This window comes from Delphinapterus leucas, unplaced genomic scaffold, assembly GCF_059928025.1.
Source record: "Delphinapterus leucas isolate spDelLeu-1000000601 "Yukka" unplaced genomic scaffold, BTC_Dleu_Yukka2 spDelLeu_asBTCV2_sq61, whole genome shotgun sequence".
Lineage (NCBI taxonomy): Eukaryota > Metazoa > Chordata > Mammalia > Artiodactyla > Monodontidae > Delphinapterus > Delphinapterus leucas.
Genome location: NW_028322270.1, coordinates 702,486 through 723,787, shown reverse-complemented (window position 1 = coordinate 723,787; position 21,302 = coordinate 702,486). Strand labels below are relative to the sequence as shown.

Genomic DNA, 21,302 nt, shown 5'->3' with positions numbered 1-21,302 from the left:
AGCTAAAGAGACATTTTCACTGGCCATTAAAAAAATTCTCTTCTTAAATCTGATTTTTAAAAATTAATAGAAAAGACTGGCAATTAACTTATTTTCCCTGGTGACTACTGCCTGTTTGGGGTGATACAAACATTTACCTAGATAACTGTGATTTAGGAGTAATAAGAATTATAGTTTTGGTCTCTGTCCCAGTTTCTGCCACAGTTTCTAAAACCCTTGGGATTTCCTAAGTGATGAGGTGATAATGGTGTCTTTTGTTATGTTAACAAGGCGATCTTTGGAAAGCACTTAAGGATGGGAGCAGGCAGCCTGTGGAGCCAACATTGTGATTAGAGGTTGGAACTTTCAGTCCCACCCCCTTGCCCTCAGGGCAGGGAAGAGCCACTCAAGATTGAGCTCAATCACCCATGGCCAATGAGTTATTCAGTCACACCTGTGTACTGAAGCCTCCATAAACCCCCAAGGACAGGGTTCAGGGAGCTTCCCAGTTGGTGAGCACATGGAGATTTGGGGAGAGTGGGCTCCATGCTTTCTCCCCATACCTCATCCTATACATGTTTTCTATCTGGCTGTTGCTGAGTTTTATCATTTTATAATACACCGGTTAATCTACTTAATAGGATATTTCCGTGAGTACTATGAGTCACTTGAGCAAATTAATTAAAGCTAAGAAGGGGTTCGTTGGAACCTCTGATCTGTGGTACAAGGGTCAGAAGCACAGGTGACAACATATACTTGGTGACTGGCACCTGAAGTGTGTGTGTGCATTCCTGCTGGACTGAGCCCTTAACATGTGAGATCTGATGCTATCTACAGGTAGATAGTGCCAGAATTGAGTTGAATTATAGGACACCCAGCCGTTTGAGCACTGCTACGCTCTCTCATTGGAAATGGGGTGCTCAGGACCACTTAATGCTTTCCAGGCTCTGGCTTCTGTGAATTCATGACAACAGTAACCTCTGAAACATACACATGTACCTTTGCCACAAAAAACTTCTGATAGACACATAAGAAATTAATAAAAGTTGCTAAGAAAGGGAGTAAGGGACCTAACATTGGTTGGATGAGGGGCAAAAATATTCCAGAAGGAATTACTACTACTATTTATCTTTTGATAGTATGTGATTTTTAAATATGTGATCTCATTAGATTTTCCAAATACCAATAAACAAGATAATTATCATTTTTTTAAAAAAAGGCTGAAGAAAATGTAGTTTTATATACTTCAGAAAAAAGAAAATTGAGGGAGGATTTGACTATAGCGTTCAGTAGGCCAAGAAATGTGAATAAAGAAAGAATTACTATAAAGGGGCCAGAAAAATGATTTAGGAGACAAGACTTTAGGAGACACTTTCTGATAAGCAGAGCAGTAACTCTTGCCCATTTCCTTTGTTTTTGGCCACGAATGGTTAAAGGCTCCTGTGAGAGGGCTACAAGGGGACTAGTGTCCACATCAAGTGGATAGCTTAGATCCTGATACCAACTACTGGAAATTATCCAGGGCCCAGGAAAGAAGTACTGGTAAGCTGCAGTTGCCAGCACGGTGCTTGGTAGATGTAAATATTTGTGGGTCTGCTAAATTAACGGTCAGACTGTAATTCATAATATCTTGCACACAAACTAGATTGGTAAGTTTTCAGTGGATGACTTTATTACCATTCCGAACTCAGTTAGATGGAACAGTACTCCTCAGTGATTGAGAAATCCATCTTCCTCAATCTTCATGTATCACCATCTGCAAACATTGCTCTCTCTCACAGATTACCTGCCTTCAGCTATGGATGAGACAGTGAGATGCATTTCATTCTCCTCTTCATGGACACACAGAACAATGACCTTTTCTAACCTCCCTTGGAGCCAGGCAGAGGTCAAGTTTTTGCATTCTTGTTGAAAGGGTATGGGTCTACCCCTTTCAGGCCCGGCCAGGAGATATTATGCATGATTGCCCATGTTCCCTTCTGCTGTAGTTTAGGTAGTCATGCATTTAAGACAACACCTCAAGGTGGACGGGGCACGGGTTCCTGATTCACTACTTGAAAGCAATCTGCTAAGAATGAACCACCTAATTCACACTGGTCTCTGACAAGAGAAATAAACATTTATTAAGTTAAGACACTTGGCTTTCAGGAGTGTTTGTTAGACTACCTAGCACCAATTACCTTGAGTAATTCATTGCTAAACTGCTACACTGGTAATAACCACGGACTAGTGATGAGTCTACTTAATTCCAATCCTCTCCATTTCTCATTGCTGATTTACTCTATACTCACCAGAAATTATTTTTCATAGGACTGCTCGATGACCATGTCAGTCTAGAATTATCCATAGTACCTCTATGTCTATCTCTTCCTCCAATTCAACTTCCCAGTAGGGGACCTGGCATTACCCCTCTGTGTAGATACAACCATGGAGAATCAGGTCCTAACGAGATCGTATCTAGAAGGGCCCTGTTCTGCAAGGTTTATGGTTTATTTTGCTATACCTTGGATTCATATGTTGGTTTAAAATAAAAAGTGACATGATTTTTGAAGGTTGAAGCTGAGTGGCTGAACCAAATTTCTATAATCAAGTTAACATATATTTTCCCCCGAGTCTGTACTAGGTCATTTCTTAAAAATTATTTTTTCTATCCTATGAATCTATATGTTTACATAAGCATTAGCTATTATTCCCAACGTCTATGTTATGGACGGAAAATAGGATTCTTCTCGTGTCCCAACTCAAATCAAACAGTAAAGCATTGTTTATATTATACAAGGTTTACATTGCACAGGACTGTTTATATTCTACAAGCATCCTGAGGTCATGTCTAGACCCAATGGGAAAAAATGTCATAATAGATTAGTAAGGACTGTAATGAAGATGGAAGGGGAAAGTGGTGGCATATGTGCTAGGCATTTATTTCCCCAACTGAGGTCATTTCCTTGTCATGTACAGTAAAAAATCACAATGTTACTGTAGTCGCTCATGTGCTGCAATCCACTGCCCACCCATCCACGCATCTAACATTTTTGAGGACTTAATCTGTGCCAAGGACTCTACTCTCTGCCTGAAAGGCAAGTGAAAAATACAACCCAGGTCTTTCCTGAAAGAGCACATAAAGGAAGACTGATCTCTGAATAGTAAGTGACACAAGATAATGGCTGAATGGGTGGTTTCTTTTATCGTGCACTTGCAAGATAGAAAGCAGAGAGAAAAATAGCTCCAAAGAGTTGGACAGTTATATTATCATTGATTTTCGAGTGACCACCAATTAAAGGGCATGCTTAGCAGCTAGAAATGAGGGACCTCATTAGATGACTACAAGAGCCAGACACTTTCAAAACGTTCCCCTAAACTCTCAGTTCCATTTTCATTTCATGAAGAGACAGCTTGGGAAGTCGGAGGTCACGCTCTTGTATGTCCACAACAGGGATGATTTAAGGCACCGGTAAGCTCCTGCTGAGCTGCCACCTAAGGTCATACGACTGTGAATCATGGCGGGATATAATGATTTGGGCAACATTCTTTCCTGCAAATACGTACAAGATGGATGGTGAATAGTATTGAAGTATAATATATGGTGCCGATCATGAATTTAAATTCCCTCAGAAATGGAGGAGAAACAATTAGCAAAGGGCATTCTTGACTTCGTTGAGCAGCAATGCCTCTCTGACTCCTGAGACACTCATTTTCAGCAGTCAGGCCACAAGATGTGTCTTCAATTTCTGCAAAACCTAGTTCTAGCTAGATTTTGGGAACTAATGGGAACATGATCTTAATGGATGCCTCATGTTTCTCATGCAGTGTGGCTGTGGAAGTTTATGGGATGGAGTCAACAAAAAAGACAGGTCCTTTTTTACAGCATTCTTTATATCTGTTCAATCTTGTCACTACCATAGTGTCCTACAAAAAGGACGTTTCAGGGATTGTGTGAGGCCTGGTACAGTGTGTTTTTATAGTGAGAGTGGGTCAGCGGATGGAGAATCACATGAGAGAAAACAAGAGGATGAGGTGCTATTCCTGGCTCCGGCTTCACCTCACAGAATGACCTTGGCAGAAGCACTTAACCTCACTTTGAATCTTTGAATCTCAGTTTTCTCATCTGTGAAATGAGGAAAGAACATCTGCCCCTTTGCTCCCTCTCAGGATTGTTGGAGGATTAAACAGATCAGGGCTATAACCTGAACTACGGTGAACCCATGAGGAAAAAAATTAGACATCACTTAACTATATAATATTCTTTTTAATCATTACTAATTTCCAAAGGTGAAGAAAACCTTGTTAAAAAAAATATGTAAGCTGATTGTTTTTCTGAAAACAAAATAAAGGCTCAACTAGCAACCCTGCATTAAAAAAGAGAACCTGAAATTCACATTCCAAATCTACTTCGAGACAGAAAGACCCCCAAATTCCTTCCAGTTTCCTAAGATTTTTCCACTATAATTTTTTTTCGTTATTGTCTTCTTCATAAAACGTTAGTTATATTTTTGGGTTTTGCAATTGCATAGTTTAGCATATATAAGGAAATCGTCTTTCCAATTCACTAATAAAAAAGGGAGTACAGGAGAGAAGGAAGAGAGGGAAGGAGGAGGGAATAAACAGAGAGCAAACCCACGTGGCTAAAAGAAACTGACCTGAGAAGACAAAACAATTCATAATTTAAAATACTATATAATACAAATGAAGTTAAAGATGTGTTTGCCCAGAAGAGGACTGACTGGAAGTAAACTGATATGATTATCTGGATAACACCCTGTATTTCCCTGCTTTAGTGAAACAAGTCAGTCATAGAAGAGCTCTATCTACAGGGAAATTATGAAAGAAATAATCTTCATTTCTCCATGATTCTTTAAAACCAAACTGGACTTTATTCCTTCTTATTTCTCTCTCAAACTCCACTCCTCGACATAGAAAATAGCATTCTGGAATGACTTAGAATTAGAATTAGAGATCAGTCAATATTTCATGATTTTAAGGTTCTTCATTAGGAACAATGTGAATTTGGGCCCAATAATCCTAATCCTAGCTTTTTCTTTAGTTCTATAGTTCTATTAGGCCATGTTGTTAGAGCACTGTTTACACTTATTGCCAATAGTCTCTGGATTGGAGGTCAAACTGTTACTTACCTTCTTCAGCATACCCTTCAATGATTAAATGCCCCCAAGGACTTTTAAGAATCATTTTCATCTTGTAAATATTTTTTAATTGACATCTTAACTTTATAGTTGCTTCCCCTGTGAGGGAAAGAGACTAGGGTGATGGAGGGTTTTTGCTTCTTACTTTGTATTTTTTCAAGGACTTATTACTTTTTAAATTAAAATCAAGGAACCAGCACAAGAATGCTAGTAAGGTATAAGTGAGATGTAATGCTTGGTGTGCATAAGGGTTCAATAGTCCACTGTGAGAGTGCAGCCTGTTGAACAACCTCGGTGATAAGTGGGAACCACTTGTCCAAGACTATTTTATTTAAGATGCAATACTCATTTCTATCCCCTTCAATACATTTTAAGTACCCCAAGCTAGAATAATGGGGCTAGAGGGGCAAGAAGAATATTATACCAAACAGGGGCAATATAAAAACACATTACAATCAAATTTTCCTTATTAAAAATATAAGTCAAAAACCTAAATACAATATTATTCCACAGAGTTTTAAGGTATATTAAAAACATTGTGATAGGATGTTTCAAAAATTATGGTACAATCCCCTTCTGACACCCTCATTCCTGAGTCACCACTTCAGCAGGACTGGGCTTTGGCATACTCAACCCACATGATGAGACAATAGCAAAAGAGCTTGATGGCTCAGCTGCCGAGGACTAGCCCACTAGGTTCTGAAGACAAGTGGACCAGGTGCTCCCACTGCCCATGCCAACCACCAAACCTGTGAGCGAGGCTGTCTCAGACCAGCTCTCACTCAGCTGATCCATCAGTTGACTAAAACTGCATGAAGGAGCCCAGAAAAAACCGAAAGTAAAACACTACCCAGATGAACCCAGTCCCAAATTGCCAAGTAATTGCTATTTTAAGCCACTAAGTTTTTTGTTGTTGTTGTTTTGTTTTCTATATCTTTATTGGAGTATAATTTCTTTACAATGGTGTGTTAGTTTCTGCTTTATAACAAAGTGAATCAGTTATACATATACATATGTTCCCATATCTCTTCCCTCTTGTGTCTCCCTCCCTCCCACCCTCCCTATCCCACCCCTCTAGGTGGTCACAAAGCACCAAGCTGATCTCCCTAAGCCACTAAGTTTTGAGGTGGTTTGTAATACAGCAAAAGCTAACCTATACTATAATACGATTTGGTCAAGTGGGTTTATCCTTGAGAATGCAAGGTTGGTTCAGTATCAGCCAGTCATATCATGTGATTCACTGTATTAGTTAAATAAAAGGAGAAAATCGTATCATCATTCTTTTTAGATAGAAGAGATAAAAAGCATCCCATGAGGTTCAAAATCTATTGGGTAGGGTAGATTTTATAAAACTAGATCCAAATAATAACTATCTTTCCTTGATAAAGGCTATATACCAAAAATACATGGCACATGTATACACTAACAAAAATTATTATACTACTAATTTTTTTTAAAAATTAGCATTTCCTTTAAGGAGAGAATTGAGATAAAGATTTCTAACATTACTGGTCTATTGGAACCGACCTTTTCGGAGCTGTGTATTGAGAGGAATAGAGAGAGAAGGTTTAGAAGAATATAGATAAAAATGTCATATTTATAGATTGTTTTGATTATGTATTTCATTGGAAACACAGGAAAATCAATAAGCTATTAAATCTAAGAAAAGAGCTCAACATAGGGGCTGGAAAAAAATTAATGCACCAAAATCAACTGTGTTCCTCCATAGCATCAGTATCTAGATACAATACAAGATGAATTTACCATAGTAACAAAACCTATAGAGAGTATGGGGTTTCACCTAATAAATTATGCAGAAAATCTTCATAATGAAAACTTTATTAGAGGACACATGAGTAAAAGAAATATATATCACAGGTATGGATGAGATGACTTACTATAATAATATAAATGTCCTTATATTAATCTATAAAATTAAATGCAACTGTAATAAAAGGCCAAGCTCTTTTTTTTTGAGGGACAGCATAAAAAAGTGATTCTAAAATGTATCTGGGGGACTTCCCTGGTGGTGCAGTGGTTGAGAATCTGCCTGCCAATGGAGGGAACATGGGTTCAATCCCTGGTCCACGAAGATCCCACATGCCACGGAGCAACTGAGCTGGTGCACCACAACTGCTGAGCCTGCACTCTAGAGCCCACGAGCCACAACTACTGAAGCCCACGAGCCTGGAGCCTGTGCTCCGCAACAAGGGAAGCCACTGCAATGAGAAGCCTGTGCACCACAACAAAGAGTAGCCTCCTGCCCCACCCCTCGCTGCAACTAGACAAAGCTCACACGCAGCAATGAAGACCCAACGCAGCCAAAAAAAAAAAAAAAGAGCAGGTTGCTCTATCTCCTATAAAAACATTAAAATAAAATAAAATAAAATGTATCTGGAAGAATAAAGTTCTCCATACAGCTAAGGTAGTTTTGAAAAATAAGCTCAAAATGGAGAATGTGCCCTACACATTAAGATATGTTGGGAAGTCATGATAGATAAGAACTGTGATGCCCTTGGAAGAAACAGCAAACAAGAAAACAAATCAAACAGGTGGCCTAGAAATAGAGCTATATACAGAGAGGAAGTTGGCACATGAAAGAGATGGAATCATAGTCCAATGGAGGAAGTTGAATTACAGCTTTTGGGGAAACAGTCTCATTTTCAAAAGAGATATGAGACTGGATCTTAACCTAGTGATATCACTTATGTTGTACCCAGTCCTATATAGCTCACCTAATCTTCACAAAAAAATCCACAAGGCATAAACTATTATCCTCATTTTACAGGTGGAAAAACTGAGGTATGAGAGATAAAATGACTAGCCTAAGAAGTACATGGTGGAGCTGGAACTTAAACCCCACAGAAATCATTCTATTAACCATTATGTTATATAATTCCACCTAATGTACAAAACTAAAATACAATAGTTTTAATATCTAAATGTGAAAAATAAAATCTAGAGAGAATAAAAGAAATTGCAAGGGAATATATTTGTGATTTCAGGGTAAGAGATGAAATAGATCTTTGAAAAATAAAGAAACATACATTGTATGAAGCAAAAAATTCTGATTTAAAAAAATGGGCAGAAGAGCTGAATAGACATTTTTCCAAAGAAAACATACAGATGGCCAACAGGCACACGAAAAGATGCTCAACATCACTAGCCATCAGGGAAATGCAAATCAAAACCACAATGAGAGATCACCTCACACATGTCAGAATGGCTATCATAAAAAAGAACAAAACTAACAAGCCTTGGCGAGGATGTGGAGAAAAGGGAACCCTGGTACACTGTTGGTGGGAATGTTAACTGATGTAGCCACTAGAGGGGTGGGACAGGGAGGGTGGGAGGGAGACACAAGAGGAAGAAGATATGGGGACATATGTATATGTATAGCTGACTCACTTTGTTATAAAGCAGAAACTAACACACCATTGTAAAGCAACTATACTCCAATAAAGATGTTAATAAAAACAAAACCAAAACAGAACAACCATATAATCCAGTAATTCCACTCCTGGGTATATATCTGAAGAAAACAGAAACACTGATTTGAAAAGATGCATGCACCCACATCCAGTGTTTATAACAGCATTGTTTACAATAGCCAAGATATGGAAGCAACCTAAGTGTCCATCAACAGATGAATGAATAAAGAATACGCGCCATATATACACAATGGAACACTGCTCAGCCATAAAAAATGATTAAATTGTGCCATTTGCAACAACATAGATGGACCTGGAGGGTATTATGCTTAGTGAAATAAGTCAGACAAAGACAAATACTGTAATGATATCACTTATAAGTAGAATCTAAAAAATAAGACAAATGAATGGATACAACAAAACAGAAACAGATTCACAGATATAGAAAACAATCTAGTGGTTACCAGTGGGGAGAGGGAAGCGAGAGGGGCAAGATACAGACTGGGAATTAGGAAGTGCAGACAACTTATGTATAAAATAAATGAGATACAAGGATATATTGTAGGGCATGGGGAATATAGCCAATATTTTATAGTAACTTTCAATGGAGCATAATCTATAAAAATATTGAATCACCACGTTGTACACCTGAAATTAACATAGTATTGTAAATCAATTATACTTTAATAAAAAATTAGAATTTTATGTACAATAAAGGATACCAAAGTCAGACTGAAAAACAGTTGATGGGTAGAAGACATATACATTACCCAAAACCCAATAAAGGACTCAACATCTGAATACAAAAACTTCTACATCTCTAAAGACACAGAATACTCAATAGAAAAATGAGCGAAGGTCATGATAGGCAATTCATAGAATGGAAAACATGAATAGCAAGAAAGTATATGAAGACCTAACTTTTCTAGAATCAGAGCAATGCAGAATTAAAACACCTTACTTCATATGAACCCACACATGCCAAATTTCCAGAAGTTAAAATGCAAATTATGCTGTGGAGCAACTACGCCTGTGCATCACAACTACTGAGCCTGCGCTCTAGAGCCTGGGAGCCACAACTACTGAGCCCGCGCGCCTAGAGCCTGTGCTCCGCAACAAGAGAAGCCACTGCAATGAGAAGCCTGCGCACCGCAACGAAGAGTAGACCCCTCTCGCTGCAACTAGAGAGAGCCTGAGTGTAGCAACGAAGACCCAATGCAGCCAAAAATAAATTAATTAATTAATTTTTTAAAATGCAGATTAACAGCATGTGGTGACAAAGGATATGGCAAGAGAGAAATTCCAAGTATTGCTGGTGAGGGGGAAATGGTACAGCTATTCTGGGGAGGAATCTGTGAAATAAGGCATATATATGACTTCCACCTCAGCCATTCCACAGCTGCACTGTTACTCAAGGGGACATGTGGAAAGAGTGTATTAATGCCTTATGGTGGACATAAAGTGTTGAAAATAGCCTAAGTATGTATCACCAGGGTAATGGATAAGCAAAACATGGTATTAACATATGGTGGAATATTAGACAGTGGCCAGAAGCAATAATTTCTATGGAGCAACACAAATTTTAAAACAATAATTTTGTGTAGAAAAAATAAAAGAACAGGATGTGATTTTTAGTCGATACTACTTTTGCAAAAATCAGAAAATACAAAACAATTCGATATTTCAAATATATACACGTTTAAAATAACTATGAAAGGTGAGTTGGGAAATTACATATTAAATGGCCCAAATGGTGCTATATAGGGGAAAATAAAGGAAATAAATCTGGCAGAGGAACGTCGGGGCCAAAACCCATCTTAAAAGTATTAGAAAATAGAGTGACCGTACACACTGATGATAGAGTAACATGAACTGAGGCATATGGTCCCTTTTGAGTAAATGCCTTAAATACAAACTAAAAAAATAATGTCATAAGATTTACAAGCACTATAAAAATATTTGGCATTATTGCAGTAGATAGTAGAAATATATAACCTTTCAACTTAAATAAAAACAAGACTGATGAAATATCAGCTTTGTTCCCATGTCATCCATGCTAAGGAAGAAATAATAAATCAGCTTTTAAGATAGAATTTTTTACAATGAGAGATAAAAAAACAAACAAAAAGAAACCCTAACTGTTTATCCCATGAAGGGAGAAAAAAACAATTTGAAAAGTCACAGTAGAACTCTCTGAGGATAATATTTAACATCAATTTTTTTAAAACAGAATTTTAAGAAGCTGGTTTTGAATTGTTTATAGAGTTTCTAATTAGCATGCTGAGGAAATACAGGGTCCATCTTAATCCAGAAGCAAGTAAAAAGTTCTGACTCTTAAAATTCTAGGCTCTAGAGTAGGTGCGTGCTGGTGTGCTGGTGTGTATGTGTGTGTGTGTGTGCACATTTGCTGTGTGTTTTCAATAAACTCAAGAGTACATAAGGTGTATGTTATTACATGGTAACAATTCTTGAGCAAGTCTAACTGAAGGTCAGTAGCAAACAAGTAGATGCCGCTTGGGTGGCCCTCCAAACTCTCAGGTAATGCGCAGATCTGGCTTGGCATTCATGTTCTGCTTTTAGACATAATGCATTTTTATGTTCTTGTTAGCACTGAAAGACTAACTTGAATATTTTGCAACTGATGAAATGGACAACAGAGCAGTAACCTAGAGTTTACAAGTATTTGGGGCAGTAAAACTTTAGTTCTAGATTTAACTTGGATTTTAGTCCTAATTTAACTTGGACTTTCTACAACGCATTTTTTTTCTATAAACTGGAGGTATATACCACCATAATCCTAAAAAACCTGTGACTTTGGGCTTCAGGGGTCTAAGCCTTCTCTCTAAGTGACTGAAAGGTACAACTGGATATTAGACCTGTCTAAAAATTGTCCTTTTCTGTCCTCATATACAAGGGTTCAGCTTGATTTTTGGATAGCTGTCATTAAAAAAAAAAAAAAAAAAGTGCAAAGAGCTAATGCCCTTTGCTACAAGACAAGACAATTTCTCCTGGACATGCAGTAATAGGAGGCAATGCCATGTGTTGGAAGCATGCACATATTTTATGATAGATATTAATCTGGAGGCTAACAGCTAGGTGCTCTGGTTGAAGTAGTTTATTTCAAACATACATATAATGTTAACCCACTTTGTAACAAAGCCTTCAACATTTCATATGCAAATTCGTTTTTCTTTCTAGTTTAAGCCCAAGGAAATCCCTATAAGTCTTGTCTCCAAAGAGAAAATATAAAGAATTCATAAGATTAAAGAGTTCTTATCAATTGTATAAAACACTAGAAATGTACTAACTAGACAAAAATGTAGACGTCTAAGAGACAGAAAAGTAGAGGACTGCACTGAGATTGCAATCCTGAGAAAAATACATTATTTCTAAATGAAAAAGTAAAAGGAGATAGTATAAATTAAAGCCAGAAGAAAAATTTTAAACCTACAAAAATACGAGTCAATACAAAGTTAAAAACCCATGAATTTTACTATATACCCAAAAGATTCACAAAAGATCTCATGAATATCACAAATTAAAATAAAACAAAAGCCAGAAATATTGTTTTCCCCAAATTGTACTACTACCTGCTTATTGCTTCAGTGGTAAGAAGAAAAATTATCTTCAAATAGTTAAATTGTATACCTACTTATATTTTAACTCTTAGGTGGATCTTGTTATATAATATATATTATCTCTAAAGAAAACTTGTTGATTGTTTATTTTGGCATCTCTTAGGAAATTCCTATTTAATTAGATAAATCTCCTTAGAGAACTCTTAAATAAAAATAGATGCAAATATAGTATGTTTCATATCATTCATTTTAGACCTCTAAGAGTTGGAAAAGCTCAACCTGGAGAAGAAACTAGTTTTATTGAGGGAAGAAACTACTTTCCAGTTTAGAAGAGGAGGGATTATCCCATTTGTGTAGAGGAAGCAATCGGGAAGATACAAAAAGAATGATCCTTGCCTAGTGCTAAGGCCAGAACTACTGTGAATATTGTACCAGATCTTGTAAAAACAGCCACTGTGCTGGCACTCACAGGCCTGGGTCATGGTGTGTTCAACAATAAAACTTTGTTCCAAAGGACGGAACTCCTTTGGGCCAAAAAGCTTTCACCTGCATTATTCCATTAACCTCACTGTTTTGTTATGGGAAATGTGTTTATTTTTTGAAATGACATTGAAATATATCCTTAAAAGAACACTTTAGGTCTCAACAAGATTCTCTTCTCTTTCAGCCAACACATTACCTTTTAGAAATCAACAGTCTACTTCTTTCTTTAAATCATCACATTTCAAAGCTGTAGCAGCTAATAAATGTTAATATAATTTTTCCAAAACTGCAATCTCCCTAAATTTCTATGCTGTCTTCTTTATGCTGTCTTTTCAAGGTAAAGGTATCTTTCCAGTTTTCTTAGCATTATCAGGATTATGGATTTTGTTCATTGTTAAAGTTCGTTATTTATGGACATAAGTTAATGTAAATGCAAAAATATCTTGTATTATTCACAAGCTGGCTGACTTAAATCACTCGCTCTTAAAACAACTTTACTGCTCTCCAATCTGTTCAAATGCACGGAAATATAAATTCAGGATGATGTGGCTTTTCTGCAATGCTTTCTTTTCAGGCTGCAGTCTACATGACAGCGTTATATTTTATCCTTGCTGCTGTTGTTGGTCAATCTATAAAATCTCTCTTGAAGACCCCCAAAACAGCTTGTAATTTACTTTTACTTTTGGTGACTCACTGTTTTCAAATTGCCATGTCTGACCATATCCCCCTTCCAGGGGAATTTATGCAGACTCTTGTTTTTTTCTTCTACATACTGATTTACTCTAACCTGAGCAATTTACCACTTCTACATCCATATAGTAGCTCAAATGAAATGAGTTCCTGTGTTAATCCCACAGTAAACCTCGGTAATTCTCACATCACAGGAGTTGTAAACGTTTGTTAACAGAAAAAGAATGTTTTTCCCAAAATAGCTACATAACTCTTAAGACTACTCAAATTCCTAAATAATCCTTTTTACAAGACCCCCGCCAACTTTATTTTGATACATTAAACATGTGAAGCCTATTTTAAAAGGTATTTAACAGTGACTTCATCAAAACACCTTCCTAGTTGTTCTCATAATGTCTTTTTTCTAAAGTTTTCAAACTGCTTTTAAGCCAACTTGAATAGTGATGAATGTGAGCCGCTATCAAAACGCTTCAGAAGCATTCTGCCAGACAAGATGGGCAAAAATGTTCTAGATCTGCTCAATCTGACATTAGAGGTCATGCAACTTGAAAAAATGAAATAACTATTTCCAACACTCATTGAGCCCTTCATTTTAAAAATAGCTTCAGGGCTATTTCCACACTCTACATTTAATAATACAATTTTTTAAAAAGGATGTTAGGCTCGGTGAAATCAGAAACTGATCTGCCACTTAAAGCTGGTGAGTCTATTCTTAATGGGCCTCTGGTAGATTTGGGACACTGACGATAGCAGTTTCATTTAAGAACTTCACTAGTAAAAAGAATGACATCCGAAAAGGACTGCTGGGGAAGACAGGGAAGAGAAGACCGGAGTCTCCTGAGAAGAAAAAGAGAAACGATTTAAATAAAGTCGCTAAGGAGGAAGGAGGTGGTGAGACGCGTAGACAGAAGAGCGAGAAAGAAGATTTAACGAAGAAGTGAAATGGAGCGCAGAGGAAGGCAGAAGCTAATGAGGAAACAAATGGGAAAAGGTAGTGTTTTCAAACAGGCATGCACCAGGAAGGGACGAGTTACGGCCTGGAGTAGCCCCAGTGCTTTCAGGTGAAAGAGATGCTCGCAGAGAACAGGGACAAGCAGTTTACTTCCAGGCTTTGGAGCAAACTAAAATTCCCTGCCCCGAGCCTCTCCCAGCCTCGGCCGAGCGCGGAGGCGGCGGCTGGGGAAGGGACCTAGCCAGGAGCCAGGCCCGGCGTCCTGCTCCTCTGGGCTCCGCGGCCGAGGGAAAGAGGCGAGGATTAAGCGGGGAGAGGTCCCGGCCGCAGCTCGGCGGCACCCCGAAAACGGTCCGGGGCCTCGGCGGTGCCCGCGAGCCATTCCCCCTGCGGCGGGGCGCCCAGCGGCCTTACCTGGGGCGAGGGAGGGAGGCGAGGTCTAGGGCGTCCGCTCGCGCCCGCCGCAGAACCTCTCTGCTGCACTCAGCCCAGGCTTCCACAGGAGGCGCCGCTTCCCCCTCGGGGGCTTGGCCACCGCCTCCGCCGCCTCCGGGGCTGTTTACACCGTTGGGCCCCGCACGCCGCCTTCTCTCCACCCTAGCGCCGTTGCCGATTCGGCCGCCGCCACCTCCTCCGCCGCAGCCTCGTCTCTCTGGAGCATCTTCCAGCCACCGAACCCTGAGAAACAGAGACTCCAGCCGCGCCGGCAGGAAACTCCCCCGCAACTGCTAGGGGGACGAAGCGGTCAGAACACCGGCCGCTTTTCCGCCATTGAGCAGCAGCCTCTCCGCTCCTTCTGCCTATGCAGACTCTTAACCCATAATTGCTTTACTCTTTACCTCTGTTTCTGGGTTCTTAAATTATCTGTTACATCAGTGTTCTTCATTACTCAAATTATTTTTTCTTAGGAACTTTTCCTGGAAGTAAGTTCATGCTACTTTTTTTTTTTTTTTTTTAGCGGTACGCAGGCCTCTCACTGTTGTGGCCTCTCCCGCCGCGGAGCACAGGCTCCGGACGCGCAGGCTCAGCGGCCATGGCTCACGGGCCCAGCCGCTCCGCGGCATGTGGGATCCTCCCAGACCGGGGCACGAACCCGTGTCTCCTGCATCGGCAGGCAGACTCTCAACCACTGCGCCACCAGGGAAGCCCCATGCTACTTTTGACAAGCAAACATTTGACTTCCGAAAGAATTCTTACGGAAATGGGTTTATATCCCAAATGCACCACCAAAAACCTTTGTGACCTTGCATAAACGTCCCTTACCATTTCAGGTGCTATCTTTGCTTGACTCCAAAGTGAACTGATTAAAACTATGAGCATCTAGCTGTTATGTACTTTTGTCTCAGTTTGGTCAATGAAACTCTCAAAAATCCATCAGATTTTCATTATTTTTATCATTAGCCTGTTTGTGGAAAATAAGTTACCATTTATGGAGCCAGTGTTCTCCTTTATTCCGGCATCCAATCATTGTAAATATTTCTCATGGACACATTCTTAGAAGGCCTATGAATAACCTGGCCTCTTACTGATTCTCCCTTTTGGAGTCTTACTAGCCAGACTTCCCCAATAACTTTCAGAGAGAGTTTTCCCCCTTTCTGGGTCTTCTTTTTGACTTCTATACGCCATAGAACTTTCAAAAGTCATCACACCAATACTAATATTACCACATACCCCCCAAAAAGCTCCAAGCTGTTTATGCCTATTCGTTAAGTTAATACTTTATCAAAACTTGTCCAATTGAGTAGTTTTAGCACAGATATTTTACACATTTTAGCACAGACATGCTCTGTTTAAGGCTGACAGATCCATTAGGAATTAACTTTCTGGTACATTTTCCCTCTGACATTTTCCTCACAACTGCGTTTCCTCATAACTGAGCCATCAGTTATCTCTTGCCTATAGAAAGGCAGATAAGAGAAAAGAAAGCTAAGTGAGAAAAGATATGTAAATAGACTAGCACAATATTGGACACATAATAAGTATTCAATAAATGATAGCAAGTATTCTTACCCTTATCCTCACATTAGTTTATATGTATTAAAAACTGATTGCTGGACTCAACTCTTTACTTCCATTTCTCATTAGATCCTCACAGAAACCTTGGAGGAAGCGAGGTTTTATCCCCATTTTACAGGTTGGGAGACTGCAGCCTAGAGGGCTTAAGTACCTTAACTGAAGTCATATAGTCAAGAAATAAGCCTATATTTGTCACAATCACTTGCCCATGCTTTGACGTGACACCACCACCCATCATTTACCCAGCTTCACCAAGGTACTACGAAATTTTTTACTCTTATTCTCCTCTCTTTGCTTCATACTGCCATTGCCACCAACCCAGTCAAATTCACTTTTAATTTTCCAATGTTAGTGAAGGGAGTAGAAGGTGGAAATTGAGGTTAAAGGAGGAAACTTTAATGTTATTCAAGGATGACTTCATCTTAACTTCCAGCCTTCGTCTACCCATTCTCTGCTCCAGTCACACGCAGAGTATTTGCTATCTCTTCCATAAGTCTTGACTTTTCTTGTCTTTATGCCACTTTTCTTTTCTCCATTTGCAATGAATCTCCCTTTCCCTTGGTTCTTCACCATTTCTTACTCCATACTCTCCATTAAAATTCAAATCTACCTTTAAAGCCCAACTCATATACCAGTTCTGTCCTGCAGTCTCCTGGATCTGCCAAGTCAGAACTAACCACTCGCTCCTCCGTGCTCCTGCAATGGCAAAGATGTTAGAAGGGCGAGTGACTTTACAGCTCGCTCACCACCTGCGGGAAATATGTCCTATCTGCCCTTCCACATCCTTTCTCCACCCAATTCTATATGGATGGCTTGCATGGCCTATCTTAGTAAGTGTCCTTGCTCTGGCTTCTGTTTGGCTCACCAATGAAGAGTACCAATAGAAGATTGTAGGGAATGAAGGAGGGGAGTGAAGTTAGGGTATTAATTCTTGCCAAATTGCTGGGAGTTGGCTGCATCCCCCAACTAACGTATAGTGCTTCTCTGTGGGGCATCACAGCATCTTTGGAGAGGACTCTCTCTCCAGCAAGGCTTCCTTTCTCTTTCATCTCCTATAAAGTAGCCACACTTTTACTGAACCCAGGGGCACTACACTATCTCTTGATTCTCTACATTGGGCTCAATTTATCCTTATTGATGTACCCCTGATTTCCTGCTGAGACCCTGTCTGATGAACTTCGTAATATGCTCTTCTAAGCTGTTAATTTTACAAACCACATTATTACACTTATTAGAAGAATGTCTTCAGGATGTGTCAGTAAGCTCTGATTGATGATAATGGTAAACAGCTAGAATTTATGGAACATAAAGTATGCTTTGGTTACTCTCTTGAGTACACCGTGTGCATTATTCTAATTAATTAAAATCACTATTAGCTAAGCAAGGCACACAGATGCTAAGAGGTTCCCAGAAGTAACTTGCTCATGGTCACTCCAGTGTCTCAGTAGTGTTTAGGACTCAGATCTGTCCAAAGCCTAAACCTTAAGCTCTAGGTCTAAGCAGTGGGTCTCAAACTTGAGTATGCATCAGCATCACCAAGAGAGCTTGCTGAAACAGGTAGTGGGCCCCACCCCCAGAGTGTCCCAGTCTGTAGGTCTGGAGCAGGGCCCAAGACTTTCACTTCTAAAAATTCCTACGTGCAGCTGATGTGCTGGTCTGGGTACCAGACTTTGAGAACCACTAGTCCAGGCATTTTAGGTCCAGAATTTCAGGTGTTAGAATAATTTTCTGGTGATAAACTGTCGAAAAAAAAAAAAAAAGCACTGCATTTTCCTGTTTGTAAGGAGGTAATACATTCAATCTTAAAGAGTCAATAATGGGGCTAAGTATTTAAGAAAGAAGAGTTATTCTCCAGGAAGATGGGAGGAGATGGACATTCTAAGGACAGGAATGCCCTTTCAGGAAACTTGCAAAGGGAACAGAAAAATAACATAGTAAGATTCTGCTATCCAGTGTTCACAGAACATGAGTGGGATACTCTTGACTGTAGAATGGGAAGCCAACTTTTGCTCACCATATACATACCTTATTCAGTACAAATGTTTATTAAGAATCTCCAAAAGCTAGACACTAGGCATCAGGGCTACACTGATAGAGCAGATAAAGTGCCTGGCCTCAGGGAGCTTGTGCTTCAGATGACGTACATCAGCTAGATAGACTGAATGACGGATACTATATTGGGTTCACACTTCGTCTCAAGAAAAAAATATATCCATAGACGTGATCCAGGAGTCAAATGGCAAAAGACCTAGCCTCAAAGCGAGTGTTAATTTCATTAAATGGTAGGTAAAAATTATTTTATATGCCGAGATAGGCTCTGCTTAAAAGACACACTATTCCTCCAAACGTATTATACAAGCCAGCTTACGAACCTGTGACTTTTTCTAGGAGAAGTGTTGCCTTCTTTCCCAAGAAGGGAGCGGTAGGGGTCGGGGTGGAATTAGTTTCATCATCAGAGGCACAGTCTCACTACTACTGCTCAGCTCCAATTCGCAACCTTCTGAATGGTTTCCAGACTAAGTCATTTAGCAAAGTGATGAAGAAAAAATGGCCCATTAATCTTATGATGCGTGTTATAACTTAACTCTGGGTTTAGCATAGGAAAAATATTATTTGCATTGATTAGAAATATGCTTTATGGCTGCATATATTATTCACTCTGAACATTCTAAAATTATTAGCTGGGTTGACATGATGAACTGCACAGGAGTACTTCTAGATGACATCTCAATGTCATCTGTTACTCACATCATATAGGTCTAGAAATCAATATGTATTTTACTCAATATGAGATCTTATTCCAAACACCAAAATATGCCTGTTTTTATTCGATGGTTATCATCATGAAACTACCAGCTAAACATCATTTAGAAAATTCAAAGCAAGTAAATTACTGTATTAACTGTCCAACTATGACTATGACTTTCCTCCACTTATAGCTGAACCTAATATAATGATCTGGTCAGTCTGACTAGGAGGATTTATTCATTAATTTACTCAAATGTTCTGAGGTATATTTTGAAGGACTTAAATTATGGTCTGGTTTGTAGGATCCAACAGTAAGCGTGCAGGTTTATCTCCTACAAGCTCTGTGACCTTGCCCAAGTGACTTAGCATCTCTGAGCCTCACTTTCCTAACCTGTAAAATGAAAACAATAATAGAACCCAAGTTGTAAAGCTGAAGGGAAAAAAGTAATATGGTAATGTATTTTGGCACAAAAGAGCAGTTACGCTGATGGTCATTATTTGTGAATACTGTTGCTAAGATTATTGAAAACCTGTTTTGTGTTAGGTGCTGTTCAAGGACTAGAATTTTAAGACTGTTCTTCACCTTTATCCCAGTTTTACCTGCAAAGTTCTGCCATGCACTGGAAAAACATACTGGTATTTCTAGGGAAGGGGACCACTCAGGTGACATTTTTGTTTCACCAGGTATATAAAGTATACAAAGGTTATAGTGTATCTTTTAAGTCCTTTGGACATCTAGTTACCTTTCACTAGAATGATTCTAGTAGATCCTGATAGATACCTGAGACAAGGTCAGGTCAGTGATGTTGGTACATTTTCTGGCTTAAGAGCATAGGGCAGAAACACAGGAAGAGAGGTCTTCCTTTTCCACTCCTGTTACTAAGAACCCTCTCGAATAATGACAATCTGAAACAGATCACTACATTGTTGCATGTTGTAGAATCAAAGCAGTGTACAACGCAAAGAGCACTGGCCTCCATTATACTTGCATTTCACTCGAGATTCACTTTTCTAGACCGTGGAGAAAGCAGACGTTCCAACACTTTCCAGGTACTGGAATATTACAATCTGGCAATCTCCACCACTGCATGTTTGATCACACTATTCCCTGCAAATGGAATGCTGTTCCATCAAGGTCAGATTGACCAGTGCAAATACCTGATCTTATTGTACGGTCAGAACCAAATTAACTTACTGAAATTCTGCCCAGCTCAGGGTCTACCTTCTCTGTGAAACCTCCTGTGAGATCCCAAGTTACAAACAACTCTATCTTCTTCAGAAGACACTGTATACTATATAAATAGTAATTTACATATAAATATATATATGTGTGTGTATTTCTTTGTTACATTAAGTTATAACTCCTGTGGTTTCTCTTCTTAACTAAACTGGACCCCCTTATCATCACAGTGGCCATGTACATCATTGTATCCTCCAAAAAATCCAGATAATAATATCATGGATATTATTACTCAATATCATGGATTCAGTATATAGTTGTTTAATAGAAAACAATTAACTAACCACTGCAGAATACTAGTGTCTCTCAAGGTGTGTTCAGTGGATCATAAATCCTATGAGACAGTCCATGAAGGAAAAGATTTCAAATAAATTTGGGATCTGTTGTCCACTGCATCTCCTTATCAGAGACTCATAATTCACAAGACTCGTAAAAAGCTCTGTAGCAAAGAAACTGTTGACTTAGTTTGACCCAGTATTTCTCTTACAAGAGTATCAGTTCTGGAGGTCAAGGACATTTTCCACCTCTAATACAACATCTCTACTGCCTAGTAGAGTGCCTGGCACTTAGTAGACACCTAATAAATATTTGAATAAGTTTCAACATACATTCCCCTTTTAAGCTATAGAAGAAAAACACAGTATATAGTAGATTTTGATTTACTTAAGGAGAATAATAATATGAATAGAAAAATTTACACAAATCATTTTGAAGTATATATATTTGATAATACTTTTTTCCACAAATCTACACAATTGCACATTTAGTGGTGATAGTAAACGAACTACATTTGCTTCTGAAAACTTGCTAAGAAGGATGGCTACTAAAAACTACAACTTGAACCCAAAACAATTGATTTAGTTCATTGGTCCCCACTCCTTAGCAGTTTTAATATAGAAGAAAATAGACGCATATATTTCTTTTCTGCCATAATATGACATCATATAAGGAATGCTATTTTATTAGCTAGAAATAAGATTTGCTTTTGTTATTTTAGTACATTTGATCACATAAGAATAATTCTAGATTTTTTCCCCTCCTGTGACT

The 21,302-nt window shown here is 38.8% G+C and overlaps 1 protein-coding gene across 1 annotated transcript in view; it reads right to left on the bottom strand.

Annotated features, from left to right (window-relative positions):
* The window catches only part of LOC149743880 (uncharacterized), a 104,197-nt gene that overhangs the window by 56,424 nt on the left and 26,471 nt on the right, over positions 1-21,302 (bottom strand). Inside the window, exon 4 of the mRNA XM_089906088.1 lies at positions 14,666-14,929. Within this exon, the coding sequence (XP_089762214.1) occupies positions 14,666-14,929 (264 nt within the window). The remainder of the gene's footprint in view (positions 1-14,665; positions 14,930-21,302) is intronic.